Here is a 20199-nt window from a genome sequence, read left to right on the forward strand (position 1 = left end):
AGGTGGGTGCAAACACAGATGTTGCCAAGTAAACAAATAAAGGGCATTACGTTCACATTTTCTGAGGAAAACAGCTTCCCCCATTACTACTATGCTATTCCATGTTTTGTTTTAGAAAAGATCTTACCCTGTTTCCATGGATGTGAGGTATTGGCATGCCATGTAGTCAATACCTCACACACCACAGGGGAAAGATCTTCTCAGAAAAAGTGAGATGCAAAACACAAGAAATTCAAGACCAACATCTCTGACCAACGTCCATAAAAACCCTAATTACCTTCAGTCACTTTTGCACAGGATGCGTCTTTCTGAGTTCTCTTGTCCACGAGCAGGACGCTTGCGTTACAGCAATTCCGTCTGGGGCCCCTCCTGCTCAGTGAGAGGGATTGTCCACTGGTTTCTTTTTGTCAGCACTTAATCCTCACTGTGAGGGCACTGGAGCTTTTTAGGGGCCCAAATGTAGATTACTAGTTCAGCTAGAGCCAGAGGAGACAGACCACTGCCTTATGCCGCAAACTAGGCTCGGACAGTGGCCTCTAGGGCCATGTGTTCTTTATTTTTTGTCTCCTCTGTGCATTTTAGGGCCTCTTTTCTAGACAAAGCCTCATCCTGCCCGAGTGGACATTCCACAAAAAATGTAGAGCTAGATTTATTCTGGGAATCAGGACAAGGAAGAGGGACCTACTGGACACAAGCAGATATCAAGTCATTCATATTCTAGCTTCTGTCAGCTGAAGCTCAACAATGGTTCAATTGAGGTCATTTGATTGTGGAAGTGTAAGAAACAAAATGTACCTATAAAACTGAAGTGAAAGCGAAATGAACTTCCTTCCTTCACATGCCATCAACGACTTTGGTTGCCACCATGTCTGCAGGTTTGGTCATAGCACCTGACCATGAACCAGGGGTTAGGCTGTCCAGGTGAGAAAGGGGTTAAGTATTTGTGTTTTGATGCGGGTATTGTCCCCACACCCCTCCCACAGGCCTGCAGGGGGATTATGGCGTCACTGTGGCCCAAGGGCATTATAAATACCCCCACAGGCACCCCCTGCCCCAGCAGAGAGGCTGAATGTCTGCAGGACATGCTCAACTTTTGTCTATCCGTGTCCCTTTATCAACATTAACCTGCGCTCATATAGATGCAGACAACGGCCAGCTCCACACATCAAGCTTTATGACAACAAACAGTAGCTGTGAGGGCTTACGAGACAGATGATTGCGATCTGGTGAAATAGCGTTGCTCCATACGCGAATGCGTCTGTAGCTTAGAGAGGCATTTATGATCTTATATTTCCTTTGATATTTACTTGATCTTAGATTTACCTTTGTGTCCTTCCACCAGAACATAACGTTCTAGGGGAGTGTGTCCCTTTTCGGTATTTTGGTTTTACTTGGAGGTGTTTCTCCTTCTCAGTTCAAATCCCTCCAGTTATTTTGAGATCGCCTCTGAACCTCTGCAGCCATGTGGGAGTTCCGGTCCATGTCTTTCTGGCGGGCAGTGTTTGCTGAGTTCTATGGCACCATGTTCTTCGTGTTCTTTGGGCTGGGTGCGGCTCTGCGTTGGACCACCGGCTCTCACAACGTGCTCCATGTCGCCTTCTGCTTTGGGCTGGCAGCTGCCACCCTCATCCAGTCCATAGGCCACATCAGCGGCGGCCACATCAATCCGGCCGTCACATTTGCCTACCTGATCGGCTCCCAGATGTCCCTGTTCCGCGCCTTCTTCTACATCTGTGCCCAGTGTTTGGGGGCTCTTGCTGGGGCCGCAGTGCTGTATGGGGTAACACCAAGCAACATGAGAGGCAACCTGGCTCTTAACACAGTAAGTGAAGGGACTGCTACTGCATTCTCTGTATTCCTGACTTTAAACATGTTGTATCTTTAGGACTAGTTCAAGACTGTTTCACATTAAAACCAGTGTATTATGTAAATCTTTGGAGCATTTGGCATCATGTCCAATGTATGAATGAGTATGGTTCCATCCCAAGAGAGAACTGGCCATGACTGTTGTGGGTGTGGATGACCAAACATCATGGCATCAATTGCTCATTCTTTACAGCTTTAGTTTCATAGAACCACAGAGCTATCATTATGGGAGCAGAAACACTGAGGCTGACCCTGCTCTATCCATGCGACTTCTTCTCACTAGCTGCAGCCAGGCATCAGCCTGGGCATGGCCACCACCATGGAGGTGTTCCTCACTCTGCAGCTGGTCGTCTGTATCTTCGCTGTGACCGACGAAAGGCGTAATTCACGTTTGGGCTCTGCTGCTCTGGCAATTGGCTTCTCTGTGCTCATGGGACATCTCCTTGGGGTAAGAGCAGGGCTGGAGAGACTCTTCCATTGCTCCTATGGGGCTTTCCCCAGACATTGTTAGATAAAGAGATGTATTAATATGCTCAAAGACAGTAGAAGTGAATCGAGTCTCAAGTATGAAGTTGAAATCTGTTGCAGATGTACTACACTGGTGCTGGAATGAACCCCGCCAGGTCTTTCGCACCTGCTGTGCTTGTCAGGAACTTTGTCAATCACTGGGTGAGAAGGTTTTCATGCTTACCATACCTTTACAAAAGAAGGAAAATCACTCGTTAATGTAATGGCATTTGCTTTTTAAGGTACTTCAGAGCATTTTGGTCTATTGGTCAATCTATCATTAAATGTTCACATAATGTAAAGGACAATTGGAGTTTTCAAATGGTGTAACCAATTTGTGGAATGATAAAGTTTCCAAATGAGAGAGGAGATGCTTGTATGAGTGTCTGAAATGTTGGAAATCTTATCTTAAAAGGGTTCCAATATCCAACTTCCTCCCTCTCTCTGACAGGTGTACTGGGTCGGCCCCTTCATCGGCGGCGCAATGGGTGCCCTGCTGTACGACTTTATGCTGTTCCCACGCATGCGTGGCCTGTCCGAGCGGCTGGCTGTTCTCAAAGGCAACCGTCCCCCGGAGGTTGAGGGCCAGCCAGACACCCGGGGCGAGCCCATCGAGCTGAAGACACAGGCCCTATAAATGTGGCAAGGAAAGGTTTGCATTGTTATCCCCGACACTGCACCAGAAGCGTATACATCTCACATGCCTCACTGCCTACACTCTCGACCCACTGCTCCTTTCCCAGATTCCCCACATCTACGTAGGTTTTCACGACAAGTACACCTTCAACCTCATCATGCCTCCCAAGCCTGGACAATCAGGGGCAGCTAGAGCCCTCATCATCGTTCAAATTCCATTCTCCCCTATAACCTACACCCTACATCCTAAATCCTACACCATACAGCCTTCTCCACCCCACCCCTCTTGGACCACAGGACTAAGAATGAGGGCTAGAAGAAGACTTGGCCACCAAGGACACCGCTCTGGATCCTGCGGTGAGGGAGCGGGGGTCGGTCAGTCCAGGCTGACCGGGTGGCTAAAACTGCTCAGGACAGGGGCATCTCTCTCAGTTGTAGTCTGCTAGGAGTGAGGTACAGTAGGGCAGTGGACTTCTGCATGCTTTTCCAGATTTCACTCAGTTTGCGCTCTCACTATTGTTTTAGGGTTTTTTTCCTCTTCTCATTTTGTTTTTTCTCTTGAAATTTCAGACATGTACAATATTATTGGCATTTCACAGCAACATATTCAGCAATACTTTCAGTTGTGTGTGTGTGTGTGTGTGCGTGACAGTTTTTATTTTGGCTTTTCTATTCCCACCATACTGTGTTTGTATCAGACCTTGTTCTTCCAAAATGAAAGAAGCATTCATTTTCATGTCTTGATTCGCAGTAAAAGAAATCTCGCCACTTACCCATAGCAATCTATAAACCTTTGGAAACATTTGGAAATTTCAAAGTGAAGTCTTTTTCATATTATTTTCTTAAATAAACAGAAATACAAAACAGAGCTGGTCTTTTCTTATCCTAGCTTTTATATCTGCTAAGTTATTTCTTTCCTTTTGTCATTTTGAAATTATGTTGATGATCCTGTTTCTGTCTGAAATCAACTTGTTGAGTAACTCCAAAGTTTTAGGGTTTACATTATGTCCAGTGTTTGAGACTGTTCCGATTGAGCTTTTTCCTGGCATACATTTCCTAGTGATTCTAAAACACTGATTGCCATACAGCTTTGTTCTTTAGATTAGTTGGGATTGGCAATATCCTGTGTTAAGTTGCAGTTTTAGGTAACCTTAGTTTTCTGTTATGGACACCAGCCTGTTTGTTTTCATTGTGATAAAATGACTATTTTAAGTATTTTAAGTTGAGCAAATGTGAGTGCATGAAGATGCAGTGATTTCTATCTTCTTTTCTTCTTACATGATCAGAGAGGGACTTTTTAAATGTATTTTCCCTCTTGGACTTCCCTCTTGGAGAGTGTGTAACCGTCAGCTTTTCCTATCCAAGCTAAGGGGATAGGAAACACTGATGAGGTTTCCTTGCTGTCTGTTGTCCTGGGTAGTACACATGCATCTGTGTTCTCATAGTTCAGTGCTATAAATATGAAGGAGTGGTTTCATCCTGGCACGTCATCTCTTCTTCCTCTTCCTCAAAGCAGGCCCCGCTCTGATTTAAGCTCATTGAATGCAGATGGGCCCGGGAGGGGATGGAGCGATGTGGGAGAACAGAAAATCACCCAAATAGGATCAGAAACCCAGCCAGTGCTGTAGGGCAGTAGATTCCTCCTCACCACAGCCTTTTCTAAGACACTCAATCAAAAAGTTGGACTTTCTACATAGATTCTTCAATGTTTACATGAGAACTAGACACCATTCTGTGCTCAAGATGTTATGTACAGTGTAAAGATTTCCTTTTTTAAATTTCAATGATTGTTTAAACTAGATAAATATACATAAATGATCATTTCAAGTCACTGAATGTCTCTTTTGTGGTAATATGAGAGTGAGGAAAGCAGCAGCATTTCCAGACTTGATCCTCAGTTGCATCCATGAATTTTCCATGACTTTTCTGTAACACTGACCTTCATCTCATTTTCTTTTTTGTCCTGACCTGGGTGGAGAAACGTTTGTTTTATGATATCTGAGATAAACCTAAACTAAATCAACAAGAAATACAAGAAAGAAAACCTGTAAAATTTAGTCAGGATTATGGGCGCCTAATTTTCTGCAGAAATATTGAAGCCAAATGTAGGGTCTGTCGTTTATTCACAGTTACTCATTTTTGATGACTTAGATATATTAATTATCTCCAAAAAATAAGCAATAACTAGTTAATTGTAGAACATTAATTATTCAATAGCCAAATTAAATAGCCAGCTACATTTTGGTAGCTAGCTGAGCAGTTAGCTAACATAGTCTATTTTTGCTAGCTAGCTAGCACATTAGAAAACACTGTTACCAGCTAGCTAGCACTAAATGTGAAAGTAAAGGTAATGAACTAGACAAGAACTAACGGCTGCTATTTTTGTGATGACTAAAATGTATAAATTATCCTTAAAAAACTAAGATAACACCAGCTAGCCAACCGACATTAGCTAAAAACCACATTTCAGTAGCTAGCTGGCCAGCTAGCTAGGTTAGCTAGTGCTAACTTATTAGACTAACATTAGTAAAATGCTATTTTTCTTCATTGCAGACAACTGGAAATCTGTCTGTATTTCATTTCACCACAGTGGTCAACCCCGGCTCTGGACATCCAACTTTCAGTGGAGTCCAGCTCCAACCAATCTCCACACCAGCTCCACCTAATGAGCTAGCTAGTGCTATTAATCCAGGAGTTTCAGGGTTGATGACCACTCATTCACAATCCATGCCACTGAGTGTAAGCTCTTATCTACCGCAACTTACAATTCAGTCATGTTCAGTAGCTGAATGTAGTGTTTGGAGTCTTGCCCAGGGACTGTATTGTATTGTGGTGAGGTGTCGTGAACTTGTCTGGCACAGCAAAGACATATGCTTTATTTATGGAAAAACAAAAATAGCACACAAGTATTGTCAGATATGTACATAAAAAAATCAGATGGTAAAAGCCTTGTTTTTTTATATTGGTGCGTCTCTACAATCGCACTAGGTAGTACCGTCCAGATTCAGTCCCATCATGGGTAACATAAATGTGATGTAGATGTTGATCTTATAATCTTTCATGGACATCTTTATTGTTTTGTATTTTTGTACAATATGGTACATCCAAGCCACTCGATCATGAAGAGGAATAAAAAAACAAACAAACACCTGTTTTAAGCCACAATCAGGAATTTGAAACTGACAATTGCACACTTTACACATACAGCACTAGAAAACCCAATGGCAGACCTGTTCTAGATGTTCAATCACTTATATAAAATAAAATCAGCTTCAGCAGCCCATGATGGGAATCTATTATGAATAATGAAGTGAACAGTGGCTTTTCAAAGTCCTGATAGTGGCTTTAAGCATATGTGTATAATAATGTAATGGTAGAACATCCACACAGCCTTGCCCGTAATCTCACAGCAAAGACTGACCCCAGTGTTCTAGCAATAGCTTTAGTTACAGGCAGGTCAATAAAATGTCATGAAATAGCTTATTAAACTTGTGTGGGATAATAACAGCACAGTACACAGGTACTGTATGCTACTGCAAGACAGTACAACCTTTCTTTAGGTATTATTATTATAGACATATTAAAAAGCACTACAGCAATATTATACTTTCTTATTCAGTCAGAATATCAGAATATCATGAGCAACCCTGGTTTGAAATGAACTTGTCCCATTCTATCAGCTTTAATATTCGGGTGGTGGGTCATTCTCAGCACTGCAGTACCACTGACATGGTGGTGGGGTGTGTGTGTGGTGGTGGTACGAGTGGATCAGACAGTTTTTAAACACCTCAGTGTCACTACTGGACTGAAGATAGTCCTCCAACCAGAAATATCCAGCCAACAGCGTCCTGTGGGCATTAGCGTCCTGTAAGCACTGATGAAGGACTAGAGGATGACCATCACAAACTGTGCAGCAACAGATACAAGCTTCTGTCTCTGACTTTACATCTACAAGGTGGATCAACTAGGTGGGAGTGTCTAATAGAGAGTGGACAGTGAGCGGACACAGCGTTTAAACACTCCAGCAGCACTGCTGTGCTGAGAATGACCCACCACCCAAATACGACCTGCTTTGCGGTGGTCCTGTGGGGTCCAGGTCATTGAAGAACTGGGTGAAAGGAGGTCAACAGAGTAGGTAATTACAGAACTTATGGAAAGTGGAGCTGATAAAATGGGACGAGTTCATTCCAAACCAGGGCCTCTAATCAAGCTGGTGGTTTATGTGCTCCACTTGTTCACTTGCTTCACTGAAACAAATGACCTCCATCTTCAGACACTGAGAAGAATTCGAGTCCAGTTCATTTCTTTGTTTCTTTATTTATTTGACTGTCTATTTCCCCCAACAAAGCACTCACAGCACAAAAGAAAGGTATTTTACAAGATAAAAAAACAGTATTATTACAAGGCAACATCATTGTCCATAGCTTGAGGAACATACCGAAGAACTTATATTACAAAGAATAAAGAAAACAAAAGGTTGGAAAACTAAAGGCCACACAGAAAACACTGCATTATGATACGGAGTTAACCTTATTTCCACTGAAACCAAACAAATCTGTGCGCATGTGTGTTTGCATGTGTAAAACTTAAAGACGCACCGTAGAGATACAAGTTGGTAAAGAGGCTAGCCTTAGAAGAACTGACCTGTAAACCTCCGAGCTAGTTTACAGTCCTCCCAGAGAAAATCTTTCATAAAGACCAGCTTACTATAGATGTGGAAAGAGATACGAGTAAAAAGACTTAGCTGTTGCGTTCGTTATATGAAGACAAATCACAGGGCAGCACATTTTCGGCTGTGAATACTGAGTATCAATTCTATAGAGTAATGAATCAAGCAAATGTTCACAGAAGTAAAAGTATGCACAGAAAGAAAGGCGAAAGACGTCCTACACGGCTATCTCGAAACAATACAATCTCATTGTACAAGTAAATGGGAGTGCTATGTGAGCGGACTGGTTTGTTCAGGTGAACTCAAACAGCGTGAAGGCATCCCAGACTAAGACCTCGGGGTTGACATCTATCTACAAACTGAGAATCACAACTGAGCACCATTCATATGCTTTAGCCACTCAGGATCCTATTTTAAATAGCATTTCCTAAGGACGAGGGCTTGTCCCAGATTTGCGGTGCTTTTAGTCCTCACAGGAACGTTAAATGTGAAGCTAGGGCATATACAGAAGCAACAAGGCGTACAAGGAGGTACAGGAGTAAATGCAAGATGGAAGAAACTCTCTATCATTGAAATTAGGGATGCACAACGGTACTGAAATCATATCGGTATTACTTCAAAAAATGATCGCCATTGAACAGATTATATCATTTTTAGATCGATTTTTAAACTGATAATCTGATAATGCATTTATTTACTGAACTGAACTAAAAATCTCCCCTTTTTATTTGTTTTCCTGCATTTGTAACCGTACAGAAACAAATGTAAGATTTCTCTGTAAGGCTAATCCAGATATATGTCCCTATATATTAGATAGTGTAAGTTCATGTACATGAAAAAATCTGATCACACTGGAATGAGCCCCCATTTCTTATATTGGTGCATCCCTAATTTGAACTCTTTTAATTACAAACACACTAGACAGATCTCTTTATGGATATTCTAACATAAACACTACAATGTAGATGCTGATCTTATAATCTTTCAAGGCCTTCAAGGACAACATATTGACATTTTTGTGTTTTGTACAATATGGTACATCCAAGCCACACTATCATGAAGAGGAATGAAAAATGCCTGTTTTACACCACGAACAGTGAAATTCCACACTTCCCACATACAGCACTGGAAAACCCCGTGGCAGACGAGATCAAGAACCTGCATTCTAGATGTTCTAATCATTTGTAAACACTGGAGCAACAGCTTTGGCAACCCATGACGGTAATGTATTGTGAAGTAAACAAAATAATGGCATTACAAAGTCCTCACAGTGGCCTTTAAGCATATGTGAATGTGTAATAATGTAAATGTAAAGGCAGGAACAGCATAATACATTATATGTCCAAAAGTATCCAGACACCCCTTCTAATCAGTCAGCGATTGCTGATACAGCTTGTAAAATCTGCTTGCAGTAGAATAAATGGTGGGGGCGGTGGAACTGCATTCTCTGGAGTGGGAATACCTATGGGATGATACCTATGGGCTCATTCCCCAACACTGGTATTTGACTTTGCCTGTAAGCAAGCAAATTTTCACACAATTGTTGCAACATCTACTGCAAAGCTGTTCCATAGTAGAGGTTGTTACTGCAGCGAAAGGAAGACAATCTCCTTACTGAATGAGCAGGTTTCTACAAACTTTTGGCCATATAGTGTATGACTCACATGGTGTTCTCAGCTTTCTTGTCTTTTACCATTACACTGTGAATATCTTTCTCCACCTCTTTTGCAGGCTTAAAGGTACACTAAGCACTCTTTTTTTTAATTATTTGTAAGTCACACAATACTTGCTCACATGACTTGGGCATAACACAGAAACTGGACACAAGAACCAGTTCCACAGAATCGCTGCACAACACAAAAGAAGCCAACACAAGGCTTCGCACCTACTGTACTGTTGAGTAATATTCACAATGACGCTCACTCCCTGTTTCATCAGGTCTTAATGAAACAATCAGCTTAGTGTACTTTTAAGTCCTGCCCGCATGCCCGCTTGTGACCAATCAATCCAATAGCTCAGGCAAAAGCATGTGTGCTGTTCTGCGTGTCCTTAGTGTACCTGGCCGTTTGATATCCTTGATGCGATGAAGAAAAGCCGAGGTTTCCGATCCACACAGAGCTTACGGAATTGTTATGCGCCCCACAGAAAGAGTGGCGAGTGTTAGCGTCTGTGTGTTGAGCGTAATGCTTTGCTTCTGTATGATCCACATAGTACTTTTGTGTTTCTGGGCGGGGAAGGGGGCTCCTGTAGCAGAAGGCGGCTGCAGTCTCTGATAGTATTATAATTAAGTGCTGAATGTTGACAGAATCTCCTCCAGCTCCATTTGGTCTTGTGGATCTGGTCTCCTGATAACACAAAGGCAGGTGGGGGCTAACTTACCAAATCTGATATTTGCAGCTGTTATTTACTGATGGTAAATAAAATCCCTGAATGAGATGAGATAGAACGGGATAAGATAGCATGCAAAGTGTAGCAACAAAAGAGAAATCAAGTTTAGGTTAATAGTGAGAGCTTGTGTGCATGTTGTGTGTGGGCATGCGGAGACTCACATGGTTTCATTGTAGAAATGAGGGTAGATTCCTGGCACGGAGGGATCGGGAAATGAGGGCGAAAACGAGGGTCCAGGAAGAGAAGCAGGACTGTACAAAAAAGAAGCACATATGTAATGACCACGGCTCGAATTACACCTGGGTTTGTCTGGTGATCAGCTGCTTACGGCCACCAGGGGGCCCCCTAACGACATTTGGGTTACTACTGTACCATTGTGTTGTTTAAAGAGTATATCAGCAGGGTAATTGCAGGGTGTACTACAATTATTTTATTTTTTTAAATGCACATTTAGGGGTCAATAACAAGCAGGAGGGGCTTAAAAAGAAGTGGGCAGGGTAGAAAGCAGCCAGTCAGAGACGCCATGGTGCCGCTCGCTGCTATGTGATAGAGGGGCAAATTCTCACTATTTCGTCATCAATTGAGGTGGGGTCAGGTGAATAAAGGCATTGTAGCTGCTGGGACACAAATGACAGGTCATCTTGGTGTCACCATTTCAATACCAGAGACCGCTGTGATTTGACCAGTGAGCTTATGGTGCTGTGGAAACTGACCATAAGCTAGAGCTTGGTGTTTGAGGTTAGTTTATTAAAGTCATCATGCTTGTTTTATAACGGCCTTTAGAATCACAGAAACGAGAGACTAGCTGTCTTTAGGCTGTCCTTCCAGTTTTAGGCTTGGTAGCAGTTGTAGTAAAAAGTAATGCTTACATTTGGAATGGTGGGGCTGAGGCTGGTTCCTGGGGCCTGATGGGAAAAGGTAAAATATTTTTAAATATCATTTTTATATATTTTAAAACAGTACAGTAGCTATAAACACTATAGGAAGATGTGTGTGTGTGCTTTTGTGGCCTGGATACACTAACAAAAGTGTACATCCGTATATTCTGCAGAATTAACATTTGCCTCGTGAGTCATTGAACCATGTGACCTGATGGAGGCAGCATTAGAAGCGTTTACAGCTCTCCAGCTGGTCACAATTCTCCAGAGTTTTGTGGAGATTTCTGTTTAGTCAACAGAACATGACCAGCACGACCATGCCTTTAGAGTGAGTAAATGTATTTGAATTTCTGAATCCCAATTCTTCACTTTTTCTGGATACTTTGATTCTGGTATTTGGTCTTTCTATTGTGTCATGATGAACGGACCAATAGAAACGTTTTAAAATGACTATGAATGAATATTTTGTTTTGCCATTGACTTTCACTGAAAGTTAAGAAGGTTTTACCTTCTCCTGTAAAGTTGCTATTTTGGAGACACAAGGTTTTTGCATGACAGTGACAATATGTATGGCATATCTGTGTGGAAGTGTGTGTGTGTGTGAAAGATATTCACAGGCAGAAATCCACTGGTAGTTCAGACTGTGGCGTGCTGCTCGGGGTGGAAGTGCTGAAACACACCAGAGAGCAGAGTCAATAACACACAAACGCTAATGTAATATACGCCACAAATCCAATCACGCAAGAACACAGTAAATACAACAAATACATCCGTGCCACGTCTGCCTCAGAGCCTGATCACATCACCATGTCAACTCCATTATATGCTACAATTACATGATTGAATTTCGGAGGGCTGGTTTCCAGCGCAGTCCTGCACAAACACACACTTCTAGACCTCATAAGTAACTGTTAAGGGTCTGAATTGGATCAGGTGGTTAGGCAGGAAATCACTGAACTGTGCTAAACCAGAGCTGAATTCACAGATGCAGCGCTGCAGAAGCAACAGTCAGTGAAACCAGGGACGTGCTTTCAATATCTGCATTTTCCGTAAACACTGGGGAATTAACAGCTTTAGCAAAACCTAGGAATGTATTGCGAAAAATGAATGTGTGTTCCTAATGTAAAGGCAGGAGCATCCAAACTGCACAACACAAGACATGTTTGAATATATCCAGACACCTTTTCTCTTCTCATCTGTGAATTTAGCTACTTTATTATATATTGCACCTACTGGTGACAATAGTGAGAAGGTGTCTACAAACTTTTGGACATATAATGGAAATTTGTGGAAAGGACAGATCTGCCCCCACAAACACCAACAAACCCAAACACTAGGTTCTCACATACCTAATGATTGCTAGGAGACTGTGGAAGGTTCTCACCTATTTAAACTGTTCTAGAATACGGTTCCCCTATTTACACTGTTCTAGAATTGTTGCCCCCATCACAATGCTATCAAATGTTCTCACTCATTCACCTTTATCTAAAATGCTTTCTACAACATGCTCTCATCTTCACAATCTTCTAAAACGTTCTCCTCCCAATCACACCACTCTAGAACATTCTCTCGCATTTATACTGTTCTAAAATGTTCTCCTCATTTACACTGTTCTAGAACATGCTCGCTAATTGTTACTGTTCTAGCATGTTCTCCCCATTCACACTCTTCTAGAATATTCTCTTTGTACACTGTTCTAGAACATTCTCATTCATACTGTTTTAGTAGGCGTTAATCCGTTCTATAACACCATTCTACAATGTTCTCCCCCATTTACACTGGTCTGGATGTTATTCTTCTATCCATACTGTTCTAGGAGGTTCTCTCTCATTTATAATTTGTCTAGAACATTCAACCTCTTTCCTCACCAATTCACTGTGTTCTCCTGCATTTACACTGGTAGAATGTTCTCGGGCAGTACAAAGAACATCTTAGAAGAAAATTCTAGAACATCTAGAACATTGTAAACATGGTAAACATTCTACCTTTTGTCAGAATGTTCTAGAATGTTCTAGAATTTTCTTCTAAGATGTTCTTTCCCTTTCACAATGAATTAAAAACTCTAAAGAACCAAATGAACCATGGTTGAGGACATTCTACAATGTTGTGAATGAGAAAACATGCTCTAGAACATTGCGAATGGGAGAGAACATTCTGGAAGAAGGTCAGTAGGTAAGAACATTCTAGAACATTACGAAAAATGGAGAACATCATCCCTATTCATATTGTTCAAAAACGTCCTCCATTTTTTAAAAGACACTGTTCTTAAATACTAACCCTCTCCTGGAATGTTCTCCCCTGTTCACAATGTTCTACAGCAAGAATGACAAAATCCAGGACTGTGAACTGGAATCCAGGTCCAGATTTGAAGACCTGGGTTCTCCAGTGTGTTCTCTCATTTAAAACATTCTAAAAGGTCCCCAGCCATGGTTCATTTGGTTGATTTGATGGCTGTATTTGCTTTTGTACAGAAAATGTGCTGTATGGATGTTACTTACGGGTCCACAACCATGGTGAGTTTGAATGGCAGGTATCCATCTGCATGTGGAGGAGACAGAACTGTGGAAAAATACACAGCTTCATTAAATTCCACTGATCAGAACTTTAGCAGTTTTAGGCTCCACATTATATAGATTTTATCAGAATAATTTTTCACGCCTAGCTCACTGAAACCAGCAGGGGGATGTGCTGCAGATTCTACCATGTTTGTGTTTTCATACAGAAAAGGGGGTTATTGTATGATGATGTAAAGTAACTGATGTGTATACATAAAAATAATGCTGTATACACTGCCAGTCAACAAGAATAGAGGGTATGCACTGCCGTCACATTCCTGCTGGAACATGACACGTATATTCGGATTGAGTGGCAAAACCTTCTGCAACACAGCTGCAGTGTTAATTAGTGAAACGGCCAAACCGAGAATGAAAGTTAAAGGCAGCTGAACTCCACGACGATCCATCCAAAATACCAAAGAACCAATGGTCCATGGACGTCAATGTCTAGCCAGGAACGTCCAGCTAACTGTGGCTCACATCCCACCATTTAGAGGATAAAGCCTCATATCAGAGTGTTAAGTTGAGTGAATGCTCCTGTTAGTGTTTTCCACTGTTTTCAGGCTCATTTAGCAGACTGACTCATCCAGGTTAGCTTGTTTCCCTCTTACTTGGACTTAGCATGTCCCCAAATTGGCATCTACAGTGTTTTAGTGGCCTTTACACTAACGCTGCCACTGAGTCTTTTTGCCACGCATGTCCATGGCTGCAGTGACTCCCACCACCTGTGACGTCACATGCATAACCTCTATTGCTTAGCTGTTGTTCTATGTAACGATCACTAATAAAAGTCCTCTAAAGGTTCTTTTCTGGTCTAGATGGTGGCCTTACACAGCCTAGTCATATTTCTATAATGTTGACCTGAATGAAATGCTTCCCACACATCTCACATTCTTCACTGCTGTCCACACTGCTCCTATAGTGGCTGTATTTTACGTCTTCACACATTTCCAAGCACAGTTTCCTATTTGCTCAGTAGGGCTGAAGTCAAGGTTTGGCTCTGTTTATTGATCAGAAGTGATCTGTGATTGTGTTCATAAGACAACCACCCACAAAGCTCAAAATCAGCCTCTGAGCTTCCTCACAGCCTCACCAATTTACAACCTCGCCAATTTACAGCCTCACCAATTTACAACCTCGCCAATTCACTTCACCTCAAGCTCAATTCATCACCATTTAGAATCTTCCCGCTTAGCCACATTGCTGTGGAGTGTGATTTTTAGTTCATAATATTCTAGAATGTTCTCCCCTTCCTAATGTTCTAGAATGTTCTCCACTTCCTAATGTTCTAGAATGTTCTCCTCCCATTCACACCATTTCACAATGTTCCTCTCATTCACACTTCTCTATAAGGAGCTCCCATTCCCAGTGTTCTCCCCCATTTATTCTGTTCTACAACGTTACTGTCCTATTCACACCGTTCTAGAATTGTCTCTCATTCATATTGTGCCAGAACATTCTCCACTTTCCACAATGTTCTAGAATGTTCTCCCATTCCCAGTGTTCTAGAACATCCTCCTCTACACTGTTTTAGAATGCTAACACCACTCACACTCTTCTAGAATGTCTCCCTCAATATACACTGTTCTAGTACAACCTCTATTTACACTGTTCTAGTACATCCTCAATTTATACTGTTCTAGAATATTTCCCTCCCATTCACAATGTTCTAGAATGTTCCCCTTCATTTAGACTGTTCTAGAAGGTTTTCTTCCCATTCACAATGTTCTAGAATGTTCTCCCATTCACAATGTTCTCCTGCTCCCAGTGTTCTAGAACATCCTCCTCTATTTACCCTGTCCTAGTACATCCCCCATTTATACAGTTCTAGAATATTTTCTTCCCATTCACAATGTTGGCTAGGTCATCCTCCTCAAAATCCACTGTTCTAGAATGCTCTCACAATGCACATAATTCTAGAACGTTCCCCTCTATTTACACTGTTCTAGAATGCTCTCACAATGCATATAATGCTAGAATGTTCCCCTCCATTTACACTGTTCTAGAATGCTCTCACAATGCATATAATGCTAGAATGTTCCCCTCCATTTACACTGTTCTAGAATGCTCTCACAATGCATATAATGCTAGAATGTTCCCCTCCAGTTACACTGTTCTAGAATGCTATCATTCCCACTCTTCTAGAATGTTCTTCTAAATCACACTGTTCTAGAAAGTGCTCATGCGTTCACACCATTCTAGAATGTCCCCTTCATTCACAATGTTCCAGAATGTTCTACCTTTTACTGTTCTAGAAGGTGCTCATGTGTTCACGCAATTCTAGAATGTTCTCCTCCTCCACACTGTTCTGGAACATTCTGCCTCTATACACCGTTCTTGAATGGTCTCTTCTAGAATTTTCTGCACCATTTATGCGGTTCTCACACTGTTCTTGAATGTTCTCTCTAAATCAGATTGGACAATAGCAGAAAGGAACAGATCTGCTGGAACAGATTCAAAAAACACAGACTAAACAGGAAAAATCCATCATGCAATTTCAGATGTTTCAAACATCAACCTTTAAGATGTTTAGTCTGTGTTATCAGGAAGAGGAACATATTCTGGAAGCAAAACCTTCAGTAGCAAAGGAAACCCACTCTCAAAACAGTGGTGCGTTTATGCCGTAGATGGCTACGTTGCTTCTCTGGCTAACTGCTATAGTGTCCCCAGTGGTATCAGAGTGAAAGGCCAAGCAAGAAGATTTCCATCTAAGTTAATCTCAGCTGTTGTCCCTTCCAAAGAAAAGTTTAAGTTAAATAGGGTGAATAAACAAGACAGCTGCTCTGGTGAATAAACACAACAGCAGCAGAGACAAGTCCGAAAGAAATGGGGAAGCAGAAACAGCACTGAAAACACGCTGATGGCCACATCAGGCCGCATCGGCTATGGTGTTTAAACGTACCATTTGCTCAACAAGAACCAAGACTGCTAGTCTAACCAAGATATGATAAACAGCAGGGTGTAACACAGGTTTTCTCAACCCAGACCTAGTGTGTTGAAAATGTGGTCCAGGCGAAAACTGGCCGGACTGTTTGAGATAAATGTGGATAGGGTAATGTTCTAACGCTCCACTGACGGTTTTCAGTGTACGCTGTCAACCTCAGAGCAATTACTGACACTAAACCTTAGGCTTTTCTAATAGGAGGCTACCATGGTATCAGTTTACAAACTGGAAAGCCTCATGATAAACATATTTAATTGCAACAGTCAGTTCCACTGGCACAACCTGGTAGGGGATCAGATTGTCAGATTTGATAGCACTCTGATTCACACTAATGCAGGCAGTGCTATCAACTTAGGGGCGTCCTATTTCCTTTATTGGTCTGATAAATTATACTGAGCCTGATTCACCAATATCTCCATAAGAATTAAAGAAAGTACTAATAAAAAAGTCTGCGTCACCTTCATGTTTGTAAAGCACAAAAGTAAAGGTGCACATATTTGTCACTGCACTATGTACAGCGAAATGTGTCCTCCATCCCATCTGTGGTAGTGAACACATGTACACACACACACACACACACACACACACACACACACACTAGTGAACTAGGGGCAGGAAGCACACATTCACCCAGAGTGGTGGGCAGCCAACTCCAATGCCCAGGGAGCAGAGAGGGTAAAGGGGTTTGCTCAAGGGCCCGGGTATCGAACCCACAACCCTGTCATCAATAGCCCAGATCCCACTGTCCTCGTAAATTGAACAAATTCCACATAAGAAAACACTGGCGAATGTGAGAGTCTTTGCAAAAACCAGCAAGAAATTCCTCTTAAGAACGACTGGTGAAAAAGGCCCATTATGTGCAAACAGTTAGGAAAACATGAACATCAGATATATATTCAGCCTTAAAATGATCAATGGACCAGTGCAACTGTGTTCTCTGGAATGATGATACTCCATCCCACACCTCTGGGATGGCTTGGGGGGTAGGGAATGATGAGGTGGGATGTTGATCATCATCCAACATCCTGACCTCACTAATGCTGAATGCAATCAAATCCTCAGAGCAATGCTCCAAAATCTCGCTAACACACTGCCTGGCCTCTCATGTTCTATGCCTACATGAAAGAGTTCCAGGCTGAGCCCTGCGCGTACTTGCCTGTATAAAACTTCTTAAATACTTCATCCTTTGGCATGTCTGGATACACGTGACTGATGCAGTTGATGTCCCGGATTCGGTCGCCAAGGCCAGAAGAGTCCAGGTCCTTCTTGGTGAAAGGCTGGATGTTCTGAATTTTCCTGCCTCCACCTGGAGAGAGACAGACATGGCATTCAGAAAGAGAAAAAGAGAGCATGACGGAGCACATCAGTTTTAAAAGCAAAGGTGCTGACCTGAGGTCAGAAACTTGCAGCACCGCTTGATACATATAAAGTCAGATACACTATATGTCCAAATATTTGTGGACATCCCTTCTAATGAATGCTTTCAGCTACTTCAAGCTGCACCCATTGCTGACCCAGTGTAAGTTTCTAATAGAACAGGACGCTCTGGAGCAGATACACATGAACCTATTGGCACTGTGTCTAATGCCAGGTGTGGGCTAGAGGGATATTAAGCCCCCCAGCATTGAGCTGTGGAGCAGTGGGACTGTTCTCTGGAGTAATGGTTTGTGCTCCAGCCAATACCTTTGAGATGAGTTGGGGAGTTGGGGATGAGATAGGATGGTGATCATCAAACACCCTGACCTGCTAAATGCAATCAAATTCTCACAGCAATGCTCTGAAGTCTCAAGTCTTTTTCCCCTTTAGAACAGAGACAGTTACACCAACAAAAACAGCATAATCTATTTTCAATACCCTTGACTTCAGAATAAACAATAAATGAATACTTCTGTCCATATGGGAGAACACAAAAAGGATAAAATGGCTTTTTTTATAACACATACTTTCACTGGGGCCCACATAGGCGATGGTGATGCCTCCGATTTCTGAGTCACTGAAGCGCAACAGGAAGGTGCCGTTGGGTTTGTTCTGCAAAATGACATGGAGGTGCTGCTTCCCGATAAAGCCAAAGATCAGCCTGCAGTGGACAATTAAACATGGATGAATGGCTCTTCCTCAGGCCTTTAGTCAGGACTCTAAACATATATCATCGCTGTCATATAAAACCCTCATCTGAGAACACCAGCTTCCGTTTACACTGTGTGATACATGTCATGATGAACAGACTAACAGAAGTGGCCTAAATGACTGAAAATTTTATCTTATTATATTAATGCAAACATTCCCAGTTACTACATTACTACAACATTATAGTCCCCAAAGCACAAAACCTACTGGTCACATGAATCACAAACTCATTAGCCTGTACTGTGGGGAACGTGGAAGGAGGAAGTGAAGAGTGATATCATTGGTTAATATAATTTTCCCCCATTTTATGAAGTTTTTCCAATGAAGTGGATAAAAGGAGGGGGCAAGAATTTCGTTTTTTACATGATATGATAATCCATGCTTAATATGACCAATGAGGCTTCCATACCCTTCACTCCAGTAGGATTTCAGGCACTTTTTGGTCAGGTCAATCACTCCCTCAAACCACTGCCAGAAGGTGAAATTCCGTCCAGGTAGAACTTCCTGTACCACAAACAAACATTAAAATGACTTCAAATAATCTCTGGAGTGGTGATAGAAAAATATAGTTAGTTTTCAGTAAAGAAAGATATAAAAATTATATACAGTGATACAGTGAAAATAATCATAGTATTTGTTGTACACAGTATGTCCAAATGTTTGTGGACGCCCCTTCTAATAAATGCATTCAGCTACTTTGAGCATTGAGCTGTGGAGCAGTGGAACAGTGTTTTTTTTAAATGATGAATGATGGGAAGAGTTGGGGAGTTGGGGATGAGATGGGATGGCAATCATCCAATATCCTGACCACACTAATGCTCCTGTCACTAAATGCAATCAAATTCTAAATCTAGTAGAAAGCTTTCTTCCCTGGACTGTAGGGACATTTACTCCAAGAAAAGCAAGACAAACGCTTGTTAATGCCCTTGATTTCAGAAAAAATAATGAATGAGCAGGTGTCCCAATACTTTTGCTCATATAGTGCATTTAAACTAATTCTATGATTCCAGTATTGCGTTAATACCACCAAGTTTTGGTCGTAAACAAAACGGGTAAAATCTTAAAAACTGTCCAGTCAGATTTTAGCTAGGCAAGCTTTCCCATTGGTTATGCCTTCAGAAGCTGCACTGAGGGTCTTAAATTGAATTTGATGGTGAAATCAGCCAGTCATGCAGAGGGTGGGACCTATTTTATAAAAAGTCATCACTCTCAGCTTTCTGGAAGTTACTACTGTGTTTGTGAAACCCAGTGGTAGCCTTACCAGGATTCAGTCAGCTGCTAGAAATGGAGAACAGTAGTGGCAGCTCTGTATGGGGGCTCTTTTTTAAAAAAGGGTCACTTTTTGACTTTTTGAGATAATATTAAAATCTGGAAATAGTTTTTTTATGTCGTGTCAAAATTAAATCATGAATGGACCAATAGAAATGCTCCAAAGTAACTCTTAAGTAAAAATATTTTTTGCACTTTCTTCCAATAAATGTTAATTTTTTGCGAGATGGTGAGAATATGTTAACATTTGTTACAAACTTCAAACAAAACAATTTGGAATATCTTTTACACGCTTTATCTAAAACAGCATTACTGTTGAAGTTTTATGTATTTATAGGCCATACAATTATGGCCTGAATT

The 20199-nt window shown here is 41.6% G+C and overlaps 2 protein-coding genes across 2 annotated transcripts in view; one reads left to right on the top strand and one right to left on the bottom strand.

The window, feature by feature from the left end:
• Positions 1-1461: 1461 nt before the first annotated feature.
• mipa (major intrinsic protein of lens fiber a) lies at positions 1462-3237 on the top strand. The gene is made up of 4 exons (XM_072696348.1): positions 1462-1822; positions 2150-2314; positions 2455-2535; positions 2825-3237. The coding sequence occupies exons 1-4, from the start codon at positions 1463-1465 to the stop codon at positions 3008-3010; spliced, it is 792 nt and encodes a 263-aa protein (XP_072552449.1). The 5' UTR covers position 1462; the 3' UTR covers positions 3011-3237.
• Positions 3238-7306: 4069 nt separating this feature from the next.
• Positions 7307-20199, bottom strand: part of stat6 (signal transducer and activator of transcription 6, interleukin-4 induced) — a 47673-nt gene continuing 34780 nt past the window's right edge. Inside the window, exons 14-21 of the mRNA XM_072656524.1 lie at positions 18980-19074; positions 18387-18520; positions 17600-17749; positions 13443-13503; positions 11560-11613; positions 10936-10971; positions 10228-10317; positions 7307-10023 (exon numbers count right to left, since the gene is read on the bottom strand). Of these exons, the coding sequence (XP_072512625.1) occupies positions 9963-10023; positions 10228-10317; positions 10936-10971; positions 11560-11613; positions 13443-13503; positions 17600-17749; positions 18387-18520; positions 18980-19074 (681 nt within the window). The 3' untranslated portion in view covers positions 7307-9962. The remainder of the gene's footprint in view (positions 10024-10227; positions 10318-10935; positions 10972-11559; positions 11614-13442; positions 13504-17599; positions 17750-18386; positions 18521-18979; positions 19075-20199) is intronic.

Source organism: Salminus brasiliensis, chromosome 14 (assembly GCF_030463535.1).
Source record: "Salminus brasiliensis chromosome 14, fSalBra1.hap2, whole genome shotgun sequence".
Taxonomy (NCBI): domain Eukaryota; kingdom Metazoa; phylum Chordata; class Actinopteri; order Characiformes; family Bryconidae; genus Salminus; species Salminus brasiliensis.

Excerpts from the sequence above, each read along its gene's own strand:
- mipa (XM_072696348.1), top strand. The coding sequence starts at position 1,463 with ATGTGGGAGTTCCGGTCCATGTCTTTCTGGCGGGCAGTGTTTGCTGAG. Across the intron at positions 1,823-2,149 it reads GCAACCTGGCTCTTAACACA|CTGCAGCCAGGCATCAGCCT; the intron begins GTAAGTGAAGGG and ends TCTTCTCACTAG. Across the intron at positions 2,536-2,824 it reads GGAACTTTGTCAATCACTGG|GTGTACTGGGTCGGCCCCTT; the intron begins GTGAGAAGGTTT and ends TCTCTCTGACAG.